Source organism: Nelumbo nucifera, chromosome 7 (genome assembly GCF_055504915.1).
Source record: "Nelumbo nucifera cultivar China Antique chromosome 7, China Antique-T2T, whole genome shotgun sequence".
Taxonomy (NCBI): domain Eukaryota; kingdom Viridiplantae; phylum Streptophyta; class Magnoliopsida; order Proteales; family Nelumbonaceae; genus Nelumbo; species Nelumbo nucifera.
In genome coordinates this window covers 16,292,247-16,310,873 of record NC_142655.1, presented here as the reverse complement: position 1 = coordinate 16,310,873, position 18,627 = coordinate 16,292,247, and the positions used below count along the sequence as shown (strand labels likewise).

The window sequence follows — 18,627 nt, the reverse complement described above, 5'->3', positions numbered from 1 at the left end:
AGTACTTAAACTTTCAGAAAGTGTCTTAGTTGATCACTGCCGTTAACTGATTATCAGTTATTTATTAAAAATGTTGAAATTACCCTTCAAAAAAATACACTATTCATTATCTTCTACCTTGAGATTGAACTGATTGAAGTGTTTGAAATTCTGGACTAATAAACTCATTGTCTTCTAACTTTAGATGGTAGGCCCACCTCTAACCATAACGGGAAGAATAAACACCAAACTATCTCATTCAAACGGGGACAGAAATCTACTGTTTGGCACTATTCACCTTCCTTCCTTTGAAATGAACAGAGGCAGCAGCTACCCCTTCATCTCCCACCTCTCTCACTCTCTTTCTCCTCTCTTCTTCTTTTCATTTTTGTTCCCCGCTGCAACTTGTATGGCCTTAGGCCTTCCTTCTGAAACATAATTATTTTTTATTATTATTTTAATTAAATTTAATTCCATTAAATTCCTGAACCGATGGTTGATGATTTTATTCTTTGATAGTTTACTCCAAAAAACTATTACACGGAAACCAAAGACCTCAATGTGTCCTTCTATTCTACTCGTACTCCTGCGTTTCAATTTCAGACTTGCTCCAAAGCATTTTCCACCTCGTTTTGATTGTCCTTTTGAAGAAAGAACTTCATTTTCTCTTTCGGGTCGATGTAGTCAAACCATTACCCAATATCTGGCTGTGTGGATTCCAATCTCTTTCAGTCCTTCTGGAATCATCAATAAGGTCAAATTAAAGCAAACCGTGGGGAATTACAATCAACACAATTTCAGCAATTGCGACAACTTGTCTCTTTCCCATTAAAAGCTTTACCCATTAGACCTGGCCTCTTCCTTCCACATCCTTTTCCCTTCCCAGAGTTCTCACACGACCCGGAAACAAAAATCAAACATTGAACCTGAGTTACGAAACCAGATGCAAAAAATTAATTTGCCTCGGCATGGATACAGCAATCAGGCAAGAGAGTCTAGCTTCAATCGCACTCGAATCCGTCTCGGACCTCATTAAACGTATTAGTTCAAACAATATCTCCTTTCTCGGTGATTAGAAACTTGGATTCACCATTCACTGCGATTGCCTCCAAAACTCTAGCGTATCCGATCATCGAATTCAAGTTTCCTTCAGAATTAGAACAATAGATGACAAGAAGTTGGGGTTTCCTTTCAAGGTTAATCTCATGAGTTGTATCTAATTTAGAATCTCAAATACCTCAACCGGTTCAATCTCAACGTAAAAGACAATGAACAGTATCTTCTTTTGAAGGGTAGTTTTGAAGTTTTGACATTTTCAACGGATAATTTAACTGATGATCAGTTTAGTTTACGGCAGGGACCAACTTGACACTTTAAGTTTAAGTACTGCAGTGACACGTTTAAAAGTTTGGGTACTAACCTGACACTACCCCAAAGTTTAGGTATTAAAGTGGAATTTTCTTTAATTATAATTATCCATAATTTTCTTAAGCATGAATTTCATATTAAAGTCTAAAAAATCCACATATTCATGTAACAGCCACGATTTTGGCTGTTACACCATAGAAAGTTAAAAACATGTGTGACTGTGAGTTTTTCATAGTTTATTTCATTTGTTTATTATTTTTATCTGGGATATGTAGCACAAGATCATCTATATATGTCATTGAAGACGAAAGGCGGATTTGTTTTATGTAAGAGGGACAATAGATATTATTGTAAAAAGGGAGGAAATAAAGAGGATAAATTGGTTTCGTAATTACTTGGTTTTAAATGGGAATTCAAATTGGTTTTGTAGTTTTTGGGTTTTAAGTTTTAACCAGGAGTTCAGGACCTTGAAGAAGGAGCCCCTCCTGAATATATTGGACTCCTAAACATGCTTTTCAAAACTGGATCAGACCAGACGGTCGGACCGGAAAAACCGGGAATCAGTTACCTGACCAATTCCGTTTTTTCTAAAATCATTGATTTTGGTCAACAAATCGCTGAACCAACCGGTTAATTGTTCTAACGGTTTTGACCACTTTTCAATTTTTTTAATTTTTTTATTTTTTGTCAGAACAAGCCAACCATTTGGGTCAAATGGTCGGACGTTCGACCCGGTAAGCAAACCCCTAACCGGATCGGTCACTGGATCGGTTTTAAAAACCATGCTCCTAAATTTAGGTCTCGTGAACATGTTTATCTAGGTAAACATGTTTTGTGTGCTCGTAAGGACATTTTAATCCCACAATAGTTTGGGAAGATGCACTTTCGTGCACACCCCCCCTTGAAGAGGGCCTTCGAATGATCGTATCTGTTGCTTTTGTATGTATTTGCCAAATACCAATACTTGTCAATTTTCATTGTTCGCAATTATAAAATGTATCTAAAATGTAGGGTGCATGAATTATTTTAACACGTCGCAACTATCTTTACGAAATCTTAATAAAAGTAGTATACCTTCTGAAATGTGAATCAATGAAAAATAAACCAGGAAACATTTTAACAAATATTCATAAATGCATTGCGATTGAGCTCGATGTAATATTTTTAGCAACATATATATATTTAATGAAGATTGGCAGAAAACTATAATAGATAACTACAAGCCTATACTGTTTGAACACTTAAACAAGTGATGTGAGATGCCACTTTAATAAAGGAAAAGCTACTGCTTACCCCTAAAAAGGGAAGTTACTAAACCTCTGGTGCTAAAACATTTCAATAAGATTTTTGGGAAGAATAGGTTCAAAATATCGGCATCTTTAGTATTGCATGGCAATTTTAAAGATACATATTACGATATATATAATGCAAATCAATGGATTTGGTGGAACGATTAGATTTACCATACTTGAGGATATAGTAGGAAAATTCACGTCTTTACCAAAAAAAAAAAGTGTAGGAAAATTCATATAGGTTCTTTGTGTCCAATAACACAATATAATAGTTAATGTCGATACAACAGAGAAAGAAACATCAAATTATCCGCTCATTTTCTCCTATCGTCCCTGTAAGGCCCCTCGCTTTCTTGCTCCTTCAAAAACCCTAGAAATGCCAAAAAACCAAAAAAGAAGAATCCTCCTGACCAACCTCCTCCTCCACCGCCACCACCCCCACCACCATCTCCATCATCACGAGGTGGAAATCCAGTCCCACCATCATCAAGTTCAGGTGCCTTTTCCTTGCCTAAAATTCAGCAACAAATTAGACACTGAGGATGGAAAGATTAACTATTCATGGTAAAAATAGAATTATCAACTAATCATTTCTAGTGGGTAAAACTTCAAGATTAAGGCCAACCCTTTATTGGGTACTTGAACATATTTGAAGCTACATGAATCCTTGCAAATCAACTTTCTACCCACCCAATATTGATTTGCCTGCAAATCAACTTCAACAATCCCTAAATCATCCTTTTTTTTCTATTAATTGAGTTATAAAGTGGAATAACAAAACAAAAATGTGTAGCCAACCAATCGGAATGAAGCTTTGTTAACAAGGAATATACAAGGAATGAAGCTTTGTTAACAAGGAATATACAAGTAAAAGGGAAATAGACCAAAAAGAGAAGAGTTTGGGAGATTAGAAGAGAAAAAGGAGGAAATTGCTAAAAGGATAGAGGAAATAGACCAAAAAGAGAACCTAAGAGAATGTGGTTTGAAAGACAGATCAGACAGATGGAATTTGAAAGTGCAGCAAGAGGAAAGTCTAAGGAAGAAATTTCTTTGAGGCAAAAAGCAAAGTGTAAGTGGTTACTGGATGGAGATGGAAATTCAAAATTCTTTCATGCTTTGGCAAATGGGAGAAGAATGAAGAATATAATCTCTAGCATTGTTAGTGAAGACCGGATAATAACTTCAAAGGAGGAAATTGAGAAGGGCTTTGTTAACCATTTTAAATCGATTGATGCAACCCTAGAAGAAATGACTATGAATTTAGGGGACTTGAATTGGGACAAGGACACAAAGTGCCAGTTCATAAAGCTACTTTCCTGGAAAGAGCCTTCAGTGAGGATGAGGTCCATGAAGCGTTCTTCAATATGGAAAGGTCAAAAGCCCCAAGACCTGATGGTGGCTTTCTATCAGAATTGCTGGGAAATCAAAAAGGATGACTTAGTGGTTGTACTTGCATAATTTCATCAAAAAGGGAAAATCTCACCAAGAGCAAATTCAACCTTCCTAGCCCTAATACCCGAGAAGAAAGATGCTAAAACCCCCAAGGATTACAGACCTACAAGTCTTATTGCTAGCCTTTATCAAATCATTGAAAAAGTCTTGGCAAGAAGGCTAAAGACTGTTCTATCCTTGGTAATGTCCCAAAACCAAGGGGCCTTTGTTGTAGGGAAACAAATAGTGGACCAAATCCTAGTTGCAAATGAGTGTGTGGCAACAAAGATGAAACAAGGAGGGCAAGGCATAATCTGTAAACTGGACTTGGAGAAAGAGTATGATATGGTGGATTGGTCATTCCTCTTATGCTTGTTGGAGAAAATTGGTCTAGAAGAAAGATGGAGAAAGTGGATTAAATGTTGTATTAGTTCGGTGCATTTCTCAATTCTAATTAATTGAGTGGCTAAGGATTCCTTTCCAACAAAGAGAGTAATAAGGCAAGGAGTTTATCTCTCCCTTCTTGTTTACATTTATGGTTGAGGTTCTAAGTAGGAAAACCATCAAGGATGATCAAGAAGGTCTCATCAAAGGTTGGAGAGTTCAGAGATCTGAGGTAGTGGTAACTCACTTGCAATTTGCAGATGATATTATCATTTTTTTGCGAGGAGGTTGGTGATTACAGTTTGAGGAATTTGCAAAATTTTAGTGGAAGAGTTTCAAAGGACCTCTAAATTAAAGGTGAATTGGGGAAAGAGTTGTGCGCAGGAGTTAAGTAACATTAGAGTACCTCAGTCTGTCATTGGGTTGTGATCCAAAACATGAAGGCTTTTGGAAACCAGTCATAGAGAGATTCAATAGGAAGTTAGCCATGCGGAAGAGAAATAACATTGATCAAGTCCACCTTACTGTTAGACAGTGTATGCCCTTAGCTCCAATCAGCAAAATGTACATTATGACATTTATTGTAAATGAATAAAGTACACATTTGATTCATGTTATTGTGGTGTGTTTCTATGTAATACCCTTAAACTGGACACATGAGACTCGTGTTAATTTAGAACCTTCACAGCCGTTGGATAGATCTGGGGAGATTTATCCTGCCAAGGCTGACACTAGTGTACTGCCAAGTTGGTTGGGATAGCTTGTCTCAGCTACTAGGGTGAGACCTGAGGTACATGCAGTGTGGGTTTTTTTGAAACCCTGAATCGGACCAAAATTCCATTATTGCCCTAGACCTTGGAGATAGATGGGTAAAACTGGAATGCTACACCTGACCCCTAAACTCGATTATGATACTACACTAGATGCCGGATTGGGCTGTCTTTGATGTGCTAATCAGTGAAATCCTTAGAGGGGGTCAAAACCTGGGTATGTTGAGACAATCTGAGAATTTATCTGAGTGGGTGATCATAGTGACAGGATCAACCCCTTTGTCGGACAAAGTGAATGATCGGGGATGCACTCTCTCTGATGGAAACCTAAACTGTCGGCAGTTGATTTCAACCGTTGAAATTTGTTTTTGCAAAACATATTTATATAGAGATATACATATATATATTATGGTTTCAAAATGTTTGCAAAAAGTTTTAATTCCCGGGATCCATGTGAGTGGAGAGTGCAGCACTGTACCTTGCAGTCAAGGGAGAGGTCCTCTCTTGTCGGGCAGTGTTTGATCATTAAGGGCTGAGAGGTTAAGTGTAAGACCATTGAGGGCTATACCTGATGGGCTAATCTTGCATCTGCCCATAGTCCTTGGGCCTTCATAAGATGGCTGGACCCAAGGACCATTTAGTGTAAATGTTGGGCCCATTAAGAGCCCATGGTGATGGACTCAGGGGTTCATTGTATTCAGCAGTGAATTCGGCCAGGCCTTGTAACAGAGACTAGGCTGAACCCATGTGGCTGATGTGTAGATCAATGTTAGGGTCCCACGCCATACAAAGAGAGACAAGCTAGCCAGCATTAAAAGGAAGTGAGCCTGATAGCTTAATGGGCCTAAAAGCCCATTTCGAACTGGGTTAATTGGATTAATTAAATAGGGGCAGATCTGGGTTTGGATCAGCAGATAAGGATAAGAGGATAACTCTTATCCACTTAAAGAGTCTAGATCCAAATAAAGATTTGGATAAGGAAACTCCTAATTTGATTAGGAATAAGTTGACTTTGAACTGCAGATAAGATAAGGGATTATCCTTATCGCTTAAAGAGTCCAGATCCAAATAAAGATTTGGATCAGGAAACTCCTAATCAGATTAGGAGGTTGTCTCTTTAAGGTTATAAATAGAGAGCAGGGTGGACCTGAAAAGACACCATACACAACACAGAGAGAAGACAAGTCAATTGGACTGATCTTGCCTTCAGTTCTTTTTCTTCCTGCTCTTGCCGCCCTACCCTGTTCGATCTCCAGTTCTTGGATCTGATCAAGATTTGATCTTGATATTGTTTCTTGCTGGAAGAAACAATTTGAAGCTATGCTCACTACCCCATTCGATTCTTGCTGAAGAATCACAAGTTCTTGGTGAAGAACTACCCGTTGATCCTACCTCATCCTAAGTTGTGTCATCTTCAGTAGAGGAAGGATTTGGTACACTCTTTGGGTGTGAACACCTACGTTGGGAGGAGCTTTTTGCGTGGATTCCATATCACGTATATCCCTCCCTAATCTTGGTTTCAGATTTGGTCCGATTTGGTTACAAGAACGAACCTTGAAAATGCAGTTTTATAAATTGGGAATAGGATTCCCAGATGGGAGTAAAGAAATTTTTGAAATTTCGCCCAACCTTCATGCAGGGTTCGGCTATCCATATGATGGATCTCCCATCCCTTCACTTACTTCTTGTCCACCTTTAGGATCCCAGCAAAATTAGCTAGACAACTAGTGAAGATAATGAGGGATTTCTTATGGGAGCCAAGAGAGGAGGAAGAAGACCATTTAGTAAAATGGGGACAAGTTTGAGGCCTAAGGAGCAGAGAGGGCTAGGGGTTGGGAACTTAGTGAAGATGAATACAACTCTGCTAGGAAATTGGTTGTGGAGGTTTCCCCATGAGGAAGATCGATTGTGGCACGGGGTCATTGAAAGCATTCATGGTGTAACGGACAATAACTGGGATGCAAAAGTAGCAGCTAATGCAGCTTCAAATTCCCCTTGGAAAGCAATCTTTGAAATCTTGCCTTTATTTACTAACTTCATTTGTCTGAATGTTGGGCGTGGGAACAAGATCTTATTCTAGGAAGACCTTTGGCTTGGAGATCAACCACTTAGCTTGCAATTCCCTAACTTTTACTCTCTGTCAAACCTAAAGGCTGAAACTATAGTTAGGGTAGTTATACCCTCAGAAACTAGGTTAAATTGGGACTTAGGGTTCAAAAGGGGTTTGAGAGACAATGAGTGTGATTCTCTCCTTGCCCTTTTGTCAAAGTTGGAAATGGTTTTACCTAGACCAAAATGGCCTTGATAATAGAATTTGGCATCCAGCTTCGGATGGCTTGTTTTCTTGTTCTTTCTTCAACATACAAGGTCATTTGGATAGTGTGGGGGTAAACTTCCCTGTAAGAGAAATATGGTGTAAGTCAATTCCTCCTAAGTACAATCTCTTTGCTGGGAAATGTTCCTAGGGAAGGTAAACACCTGTGACATGCTACAAAAAATAAGGCCAAACATGTGCATATGTGTATTCTTTGCAAGGCTTGTAGTGAAACCCATTCTCACTTACTTCTCTCTTGTTCATTTGTTTCTTGTATTTGGGACTATTTCTATTCTCTCTTTGGTTGCAAATGGGATCTCCTACAAAACATAGTGAGCCTTTTCAACCCAACTTTCCTAAGGCAACAGAAGAAAAGAGGATGTATGTGGAAGGTAGTATGTGCAGTTGTGGTTTGGTCTATTTGGGAAGAGAGATACCAGAGGATCTTCAATGAAAAATGTAAATCCTTAGAGGAGGTGATTGAAGCCATTAAAATCAGATCAGTACATTGGGTTAAAACCTTGGAACTGTTCAAGGGTATTCCCACGGATGACTTCTTAAGAAATTGGAGAGAAGTAGCACACTCATAACCACATAGAGAAATTAAAAGAATGAAGTGGAAACCACTAGGTTTAAATAAACTGAATCTAAACTTTGATGGTAGTTCATTTGACAACCCAAGAAGAGCAGGAATATGGGGAGTTTTTTGAAGCCATCAAGGAGTAGTAATGGCCTTGTTCTCAGGACCAATTGGTTTTGGTGACTTGATTCAGGCTAAATCAAAAGCATTGTTGCAAGGATTGAAGCTTTCTGAACAATTAGGGGCAAGAGAGTTGGAAATTGAAGGAGATTCCCTTCTGATCATAACATGGGCAAAGCAAATTGAGTCAGCAACTTGGAAACTCAGATTCACTTTTAGACAGATTGATCAACTTGCAAAGAGATTTAACTCTACTTTTAGATGGGTTAAAAGTGAAGCTAATGGGTTGGTAGATGTGTCAGCCAAGCAGGGAGCTGATAGACCATCCTTATTTTGGGCATTGTTGCAACTTAATTTCAAATATTTAAATTAATAAATGAATTTCTTTGCTGATCAAAAAGAAATATAGGAGTAAAAGGGAAAAAAACCCAAAAATAATGAAGGCATGCGGCATGAGAGGACAGACTGCCATTTTATGGATTCCATTTTTTTTAATTCAATACTACTATTATAGGGATACACAATGGGGGTAGTCCATCCCTACACCCATAACAGCCCTACCCAGGTGAAGATGGGAATTGATCCCAAGTCTCTGCTACAAGCAATCAAAGACCTTACCATCCAAACCAGTTGGTAACTTGCCTTTGATGGATTTTGACAAGGAGCTTAAAAGGCACAAGATATTTAGATTTTAATCACTTGGTTTAACTCACTGATCTTAATTAAATCAAATTATGACAAAGCTCAAAATGAGATTCATTGAACAAACTTCAGGGAACCTGTATTACCTTGAATTGGTGTTATTGTACTTGTTGGTGATTGACGTGTAATGGTTTGAGTTTGCTCTGCACCACATCTTGCATTCTGCAAGGAAGACAACTCTAATCAAATTTAAGTTTACCTTGAAAATTTCGTTGTATTAGTGTAAATCAATAAATAGTTACAACACAAACCTAGATACTTCTTGACCTGTCACTTGATAACTCAACCCAGTGGATCATTTTTTGATAAGCCAGTGTATGTTTTCTTTTTTATGAGTGTTAAGCCAGTGTATCTAGGCAACATGGCTTTGGCTTCCAGGTTCCAGCTCATAACATTGGAATCAAAACGCAAGAATTTGGAACACACAAGTTGCACAAAACATCATCATCATCTAAGCCTTGTCCCAACTATATGGAGCAAGTTACATGAATTCTATTTTGCCATTCTGTTCTTTTCAGTGTCATATCCATTGTAAAATATCAACCTTTATATCATTTAGCACCACTTCAAGTTGTACAAAACATTAAAACTTGAAAAATCAATAGGTCCATGCCAATGTCTATCGACATATTATGAGAAACATCACAATCTTGGCAAAGCTGTAGTGAGTTTGCAATATACAATTCATGAATTGAATCATACAATTTGAATACAAATGGCACCTCCTATTCAATTCAACATGAACACCTCCCCTCAACAATCCCATGTTAGCTGCAAACAAGGTTGACCATAGAAATTCATTTTGACATTTTCTCCCTTTAGTTTCCAAACATTAAATAAGTCCTTTGGCATATAAAACATCTTATTTGTCCCAAGGACATAAGATCCATCAAGGAAAGATGTTCCACGATTGGAGTGGGTGACTCCCTTAGAGCTGAGATCCTTGCAGTTATGGAAGGAGTCCGGAAAGCTAAGGAGTTGAACATCAAGAAACTCATAATTGAAGGGGATTCAGAGGTGGTGATAGGATGGCTGACTAAAGATCAAAATGGTTTATGGAAGTATAACAATGAGAGGAGGAAATTCATGTGGCTGGTGCGGGAGATGGAAGTTAAGACATGTTGGGTTAAAAGATCGGCTAATTCCCTAGCTGACGGTTTAGCTAAACAAGGGGCAGAAAGGGATTCACTGTTTTGGGCTAAGCTGTAACTTTAGTGTATTCTTTTCTCTTTTTCTTCTTTTTTCTTTCTCTTATGAGGCTCTTAGTGACTCTTGGAAGATAAGTGTGTTTGTCTTCCTCCTGTAAATTTTCTACTGATGATTAATGAAAGTGTTATTGATCAAAAAAAAAAAAAAGATGTTCCACGGCATTTCCATCCAAAGATCCAGAGGCAGAAGAAAAAATATATTTGTAACATCTATACTGATGTAAGACAGGTTAGGGCCCTACTAATTTAGGATGTGGTGGTGGACTTTGTGGGGTGATTAGAGATGAAGAATATGAAGGAAAGCAAGTAAGGTTCTTGCTAGGGAGAACAGCAAAGAGATAGATCGCTCATACGGAGGGAAGGAAGGAGAGAGAGAGAGAGAGAGAGAACTTCTGGTGTATCCCTATTCAGGGAGACAGACAGAAACTCAAAATCTGCCAGTGAACCAAGGTGGTCCATTGGCAGACAGAAACTCAATAGTCTGGTTCAGTTAGAGCCGACCTGGGTCAGCCAACCTCCTAAGCAAACAGAGATGATGGGGCTCGAGACTGCAGATGAGCCAGTCTCTTTGTCATCGGACTCTGAGAACCGAAGAGATGTTCAGCCAGATTCGCCTCTCCCCTCTCGTCCCCCTGGTTCGGAGAGTTCGCCGGAGGCTGAACACCAGCGGCGGCAACAACAGCTTCTTCCTTAGGTACCTGCGGAAGATAATCTGCTGGTGGTGGCACCTATTGCAGTGATGGGGTCTGAGGTACAAATAGATAATATGGCCAATAGTCTAAATCAATCCAAAGAGACGGAGAGAAGTGGGAGAAGCCCTGACTTGATGAAGCAGAGTGAAGAAGCTCACCTGAAGGGAAACAAGGACAAAACAAATTCCTTGGCGGGCCAGGAAGGTAAGTCCAGTAATATTTATGCTAATCCCTCCTCTTGGGTTACATCAAAGCTCTTGGGTCTGGGAAATTTTCTGGGGGTTTCAATGGAGGGGATGGAAGTTGAAACAGTTAAATTTTTGGAAGGGATTGAACAAAGAGTTCTTATGGAGAGGGGGAAAATGGCGGCAAAAAAAGGAGGAACCAACTCAAAGAGAAATAGAGAAATGATGAGACTTACTTGGGGTCTGAATGACAAGGCGGGGAGTAGTGAAGGGGCAGCAAGGGGGTCTAAGAAGGTTTGAGGTGGGGGGTTGCTTGTATTCTGATAAGTGTTCTCCATGGAGTTAAAAATTTTATCTTGGAATGTAAGAGGTTTGAGTTCGGGAAGGAAAAGATTGGTGGTTCGTGACTCTCTGAAATGTCGAAGTCGAAGATTGTCCTGCTCCAAGAAACAAAGTTGGAGAAGTTAGATGCTGCTATTATCCGAAGTGTTTGGGGGGAAGGTCAGGTTAGATGGAAGGCATTGGCAGCTTCTGGGAGTGCAGGGGGCCTTCTGAGTCTTTGGGATCCTTCATTTTGTAGCCTTGTTTCTAGCAGAATTGGAAATTTCTCAATATCTTTAGTTCTGAAGCTTCATGATGGCAATGTTATCCAAGTTACAAATGTTTATGGACCAACAGTTTCAAATCTTAGGGAGGTTTTCTGGGAGGAACTATCCAAGGTTTTAAATGTCGATGTTTGTAGAAATCGCGGTCATCCAAATATAAGAATCATGTCGGAAATATCGTATGAAAATATTGTAAAAATTATAGACATGGTGGAAAAATAGTAAAATATGCAAAATATAGAATGATATTTTATGAAATGACAAAAGAAGCATAGGCACACCTTTTTAAATTATTATCTTGTTCCAAATTATTAAACAAAATTAAGAAACTAAAGTTATAGACAAAAGAACATGTTCTGAAGTTGCATCTGGAGTCCTATGAGGTAGGCAGATAACACTAAGACTAAAAGGAAAATTTTGTAAAACAGTTGTAAGCCAGTAATACCATTTGGAGTAGAGTGTTGGGCAGTTAGGAAACAACATATCCAAAAAAAAATCAGTGTGATAGAAATGTAAATATTGAGATGGATGAATGGGAAAACCAGAAAAGACAAGGTTAGAAATGAATTCATTTGTAGGAACCTAGAAGTAGCCCTAATGGGTGATAAGTAATAAAATGAGGGAAAGTAGACTAGAATGATTTAGTCATATGCAGAGAAGACTATCTACAGAACTTGTAAAAAGAATAAATCTGTGACAAGTTTAAGGGGTTAGAAGAGCTAAGGGCAGACCAAAATGGACATGATTTGAAGTAGTATGAAATGATATAAGGGCTCATAATTTAAAATTAAATATGGCATAGAACAGAATGGAATGCAAAACATGAATATAGCCAATCCCATATAGTTGAAACAAGACCTAGATGATGATGATATACATGGTGTTGTTTTCTGATAAAACATCACCTTGGCAGCACTTGCTAGGACAAAGATTGGTGAAGAAGCTGCTAGAGAAGTTAGTTCTTTTGAGAAAGAACGCCAAAAGAAATAGTTCCAAGATAGCTATTTTGAAAAGGGTCTAAAGCCTTGGCAGAAGACCATAGGTCTATTCCATTACAATTCTTGTTTAGAAATCAAAAGAAAGCTTAGGAAAAAAGGTGAAGGAAAGTCGAAAGCCAATACAAGTAGACTTCAAAAATAATGAACAAACAACTTACCAAAGCAGCAGAACAAACTACTACAGCACTTTGCTTCTGACTACCATGTGTGATGGGAGTTCTAATTTGAAATGGTCTTGAACATATCCCCAACATTATTTGACCAGATCCAGTAAGTTGAATCCTCCCATTGCACTGATTTCTTACTTTGCCTACATTCAGAAACCATTTGAATATTTACATTCAGAAACCATCACAACTTAGAAGAGAACTCAGATGATTTATGACCCAAATTCAATAAACATAGGAGTGAGACAGATCGGTTAAGTACTGTAGAAAACAATATGCATTTAAAATCAGGTTAAATTAAATATGTTAATAATATTGGTAACCATAAAGACTGACCTATTTATTTCAAAGGGTACATTCATTTAATCTTATCTTGTATACTTAAAAAAGGTCTTCGTTTTTGTTTCCTTTAAAAGTTGATAGACCATTACAAATTTGTTTCCTTTAAAACACATTGAAACTTCCCCTACTTTTCAAAAACAGGCTTAAGCATCCCCTATCATGTATGCTTGTTTAGCATTGACCTCCTTCTGTTAGCTATCCATCACATGGGCCAAAAGAATCCCATCATGTTAGTTTTAGAAATTTTGATAAATAAAGAAGTACTTCGCTTTTGCAAGCTTAGGTTTTAAGAGACAAAAATGTCCTTATCTTGCCTAGGTGTATAAAGCATTAACTATTGAAGCCTTTGTTACTGAAAATATAGAAAATCCAAACAAACTACAAAAGGAGTATCGATTTCAACAAAAAAAGAGTCAGTGTAGAGAAAGAGTCAGAGATCCGTTTTAACAAGGGAAGGACAATTTCCTATGAAGAAAAATTGATCCTCAGAGGTTTGACCTTGTTTGTGTTTGATGATAAGCAGCAATCGAATACTTGGATTCTAGATGTGACAGTAGGTACTTTCAGAATCTATAAGAAAAAGGTGTTTTTCGAACATAAATTGCATGGAAGCATCTTTTGTCATTTAATTGAAAGGGTTTTCTTGGCATTACATGCTTTCATGTGTAATTTAGTGGAAATTCTATGATGGAGTGTAATTTCAGAAAGTATAGGGGAAATTTGAGTAATTTCCCCTTTTTGAAAACTAACATATTTCCAAACATGTATTACCAATATATCCTTACATTAATAACAGAGGGAAAAGGAAATCCATGTACTTAGAGGTCTATTATTTGAAGCAGAAAGATTCTTCTGGATTGGTATAGCCGAGGCAGTAATTGTTGTTGTAGATGAAGTCAATGAAGGCATCTCTGGGAATAGAAAAGTTAACCTGAAAAATATCAAGTTCTGCACATTAAAATTGTAATCATATTAAATAATAATTTCTCTAGATAAGGAAACCAGATAAACAATGAAATAGATAAGTACTTAAGGAGAACCCTAATCCCTATTATACTTGCAAATTGTTCAGAAGATTAGTTTTGTTACTGCAACATCAACAAGCTTTCCTCATGTCATTCTTCTTAAGCAAGGAGTCAAGGACACAAAACAAATGCAATATATACTCTTAACATAATGAGAATAGAAATCACACTCCTTTTATAATTCCAATAACCCTATGAATTTTTGGAATCAACCGAAGGATTGATAGTGAAAAAAAACAATGTTTTAAAACGTGGAGGCATGACATGAGGCATTCCACTACCTAGAGGCGTGAGGCATAGTTCAGAACCTAAGAGGTGTAAACCTCCTTAAGAGGAGGGGGATGAGGAGGAAGGGGAGGAAGAAGAAGAGGAAGGAAGAGGAGGAAGAAGAGGAAGGAGGATCTCATTTTTCGATATTTTAATAAAAATCTTTTATAATAAGAAGAATGAAGATGCATAGCACTAGTTGAAATTGGGCTGCATTGAAAAAGGGGGGCTAGGGGGTCAGGGGGGTGAAGCCCCCCAGCCCCGGGGACAAAGTCCCCGACCCACTTTCTTTATCTTTTGATTTTCTTCCCTTCCCTTCCCTTTTCTTTTCTTTCTTTTTATGTTTTTTTTTTCTTTTTCTTTCTTTTCCCTTCCCTTTCTTTTCCTTTCCTTTTTTTTTTCTTTTTTGATTTTTTTCTATCTTTTTATATGAAATGTGCATGAGGCGCGTGAGGCGTACGCCCCAGAGGTATCAGCGCTTCTGGCATTCGCCTCAGGGCGTTTTGGGGGCACCTTGCCTAGAGTCGTGCCTCCAAGCGTATGCCTCTCATGCCTTTTAAAGCACTGGAAAAAAGTTCAAATGATCAACCATTTTTTCTATTTTTGGCCCTGTAGCCAAATATTGAGAGAGAAAAGCGACTGGAAGATAATAGCAACATTACAAAAGAATTGCTATGCTTGGTGAAATATTAAAATCCTTCCCCGTCTTTCGGCCTATTGTTCATTAAAATTAAAATAATAAGATTCCAAAAACAAACATCAATAATAGCCCAATAAGAAGAAAATGATGTGATTAAGATTAAGAACTCTCACATATATTGGTAGAACAAATATAAAGAAACTCCCATTCCACCCTTTTAAGAGTCACACCCTTTTTAAGTTTTAACACTACAAATTGCACAAAAAACTATAAACTAAAAGGAAATCAGAATATCCATGAGCTCAGAATAAATTTCTCAGAAAATCAAAGTTTTATCTTTAGAATAACAATTGGTTGCAGGTGAAAGACGAAAATACAGAACCTAGGCTTTATTCAATCGCATTAGTCAATGAATTCTATCATGAAAGAAACAAATTGCAATGAAAGGCACAGGAATAAACTATAAATGCATCCATCTGAGGGTTCCTAAAAGAAGAAGAATAAAAGATTAAAACCCATGAAGTGTAAGAGGCAATCAAAGCTTTTGCAAGATTTACAAACCTTCTTACAGACTTCTATGGCGGAAATTATGGGAGTGGACAAGGGCCGATTCTTCACTTTGCTGCACCTTATCGGTGAGGGAAAGAGAGAAGGCAACCTTTGGGTTAATTACTTTGGCATATATGTCTCTTCAAACAGATCCAATAAAATTACTTAGGTGGCATTTGATAAATCTGAAATCTGAAAAGTTAAAAAGATATTATTTGTGTCTGATATCTGAAATCTGAAAAGTTAAAAAGATATTATTTGTGTCTAAAATCCAAAAAGCAGCATAGATGATTTTCTACATTTTAGAGGCTCTGAATAGATACTGTTATTTGTGTTGGATCAATTCTCCACATCTGAAATTGCTTGGTTTTACTATTTTACCCCTAGAACAGACTATTTGGTAATTTTGAATCCAGTTAGCACTATTTCATACATTATCATCCAAAAAGTTGTTAACCAATAAATAATATTAAAATCATTAAAGTTTAAAAATATATATAACAAAATAAACAATTAAAGATACACTATTAAAAATTAAAATAATATTGAAAATACAAATAAATTCCATGGAGCAATGAAAAAAATATTTAATAATTAGCAAAATAATATCTTAAAAGGTAATAAAATATATAATAATTAATAAATAACAAAATAATATCTTAAAAAGTAATAAAATATTTAATAATCAATAAAAATTAAGGTACTTAATAATTATTAGAATAAAAATTATAATTATATTCACAATACTAATAAATTCAAACCTGCCTATTTATTACTTGTCACTGTTACAGAGACAGGCCATGGCAAATAAGCATGGAAACAGCACATTTGAACTCTACCTGAGTGAGATATTGCAATGGACTATTTTCACCCAAGTCCCTTTTATTCACTGTAACAGCTGGAATGTGCATTACCGCATTTCCCATGAAGATGGATATGGTCCCTGCACATATACATCTCCATGAATGTATTGCTGATCATTCTTTAGGAGGTGGTTTTGCTCCCGAAGTGGGCAAAGCATTAGCTAAAGAAGGAATATATGTAGAGACCTGTCTGATCAATCCACCTTCTGTTTCACTAGTTAAGAATTTGAGAAGTATTGGAGAGAAGGCCGGGTCTGCACATAATTCTGCTGTTTTTTTTTTTTCAAATTCTGCTTGGCTATTCCTATTTTACAGTGGCTATTCTACCTCTGACTGGGCAATAGCCATATGCATCCAAGTAGAAATTTTTCCACAATCCACACCATCCCAATTTAACATTAATATATTCGTTTCACAAACTTAAAGAATAATTACTACACCATCTCAGTTTAACAAAATCTGCCCTTGATATTTTAAATGAAAATTACATAAATACTATTACAAAGTGCCATAATTTTCCCAACCCTACAACTATTCCAATGGACTTACAAAAACCAGTCAACACCGAAAGGTCTTCCTTCAGCTATTGCATAAGCTTCAATAAAATCAAAACAATATTAGAACCTGAAAGGTCACATGCAAAAGAGAGAGAGATCCAAAAGATAGATTATTTTGAGCACTAAGATTGCATCTAATTTATTATGTTCATAGGGCTGTGTACAATGTTATAGACAACATCCTATGAATCAAATTGGTTTTCCTTTGGTACATTTTTGGCAGTAATGGAATTAGAAAACACACAAAGGAACATATGAAAGAGACAAAAGCATAAACTTTCATGCTATGATTAGACTGACCAAAGAAAAAAAGTACTCTTGTGCCATCTTTAGTTCTACCATATTTATCTGACTTCATTATGTTTTATTTTTGTTGCTATGTGTTTTGCATAATCAAACTTTAAAGATTACAACAAAATCATATGACGAGATATCTCCAACTGAAGGGAAGGTATTCTAATTGACAAAACAACTTCTACACAGTATTGTCCACATAAAAACTGATTATACTGACCAAAGAGAAAAGGTAACCTACAACATCAATTATGGAAAAGCTCTTACAGAGCTGTAACAAAAAAAAAAAAAAAAAAAAAAAAAGAAAGGAAGAAAGAAAACTCATATGGAGACAAATTTTCCAGTTGCAGAGATCAGTACATTGCTCCACATTTTTTTTGTTTGATCTGCTAAGACTGCATTTGTTTCCATTTAAATGGGCCAGAAAACAAAGTTTTCACTGTAAATTTTGCAAATTTTGCAGAAATATAACTGAAACATATTCAATTGAAAAAACTTTAGCATCTTCTAGGATGAAAAAGTGGGAGTCTAGAGGAATAAAAAGAGAGTTTAAGGGTAGGAGCAAAGATACACTTCCCCTTTGCCCCTTATTCCTTTCTTTTGGGGTATTTTAACAGGGTTGTTGGCTGGTTGGACTGCAACCCATTGATTCAGTCAATTTGAGTTCTATCCACAACTCTCTTTCTTCTCAGATATACTGATTTTACGACATGGATTACAGATATTACAATTTTCTTCATTTATTGCAGCTATGCCATAATCTTGCAACAAATAAAACCAGCGTCTGTGCAAATCATTGCATTCGTAGACCACTGTTGGGTTTTCAGGACAGGGGTTGTGAATAAACGTAACCAAATGAACAGAAAGACGAACAACAGTGAAAACAAACCAAACAAAAAATAGAGAACTAAAAACGGTGAATAAGAAGAAGAAGAAGAAACCCTAGAAAAGGGGTTATGTAAACTCACCTTTGCCGCTGCTTCACCGGTGGTTAGGCGTTCGTCAGTCTGAATAAAAATTGAAAGCCTGGAAAATGGAAGAAAGGATAAGGAAGAATTAAATGGAAACCCTATAAAATCAATCTAGGAAGAGTTAAAGCTCAGATTTTCGAAAATGAACAAGAAAAACAAGATGAAAGTGAGGATTTGATACCTTGAACATACCTGGTGCAGCGGTTGGGTGGGTAGTGCGGCAAGTCCCTTTGTCGTTAAAGGGAAAGGACTCGAATGAGATAACTTTGGGTTTAAAAAAAGGGCATACCCTGTCTTTTGGAAATTATTCATGGGCATTTTGGA

The 18,627-nt window shown here is 37.0% G+C and overlaps 1 protein-coding gene across 19 annotated transcripts; it reads right to left on the bottom strand.

Annotated features, from left to right (window-relative positions):
* Positions 1–2,787: 2,787 nt before the first annotated feature.
* On the bottom strand, positions 2,788–18,621 carry LOC104607809 (uncharacterized). 19 transcript variants are annotated; one of them, XM_088891480.1, is made up of 9 exons: positions 18,485–18,573; positions 18,301–18,358; positions 17,031–17,076; positions 16,458–16,561; positions 15,631–15,810; positions 13,923–14,068; positions 12,787–12,938; positions 9,027–9,102; positions 2,788–3,150 (listed from the first exon to the last, which is right to left on the bottom strand). In XM_088891480.1, exons 7-9 carry the CDS (start codon positions 12,880–12,882, stop codon positions 2,954–2,956), a joined length of 369 nt encoding a protein of 122 aa, XP_088747606.1. In that variant the 5' UTR covers positions 12,883–12,938; positions 13,923–14,068; positions 15,631–15,810; positions 16,458–16,561; positions 17,031–17,076; positions 18,301–18,358; positions 18,485–18,573; the 3' UTR covers positions 2,788–2,953. The 19 variants fall into 19 exon arrangements, 18 of the variants coding, with proteins under 18 accessions (XP_088747606.1, XP_088747598.1, XP_088747599.1 ...); XM_088891472.1 differs by having other exon boundaries at positions 13,956–14,068; positions 18,485–18,571; XM_088891473.1 differs by lacking the exon at positions 15,631–15,810 and having other exon boundaries at positions 13,956–14,068; positions 18,485–18,572.
* Between the last annotated feature and the right edge of the window lie 6 nt (positions 18,622–18,627).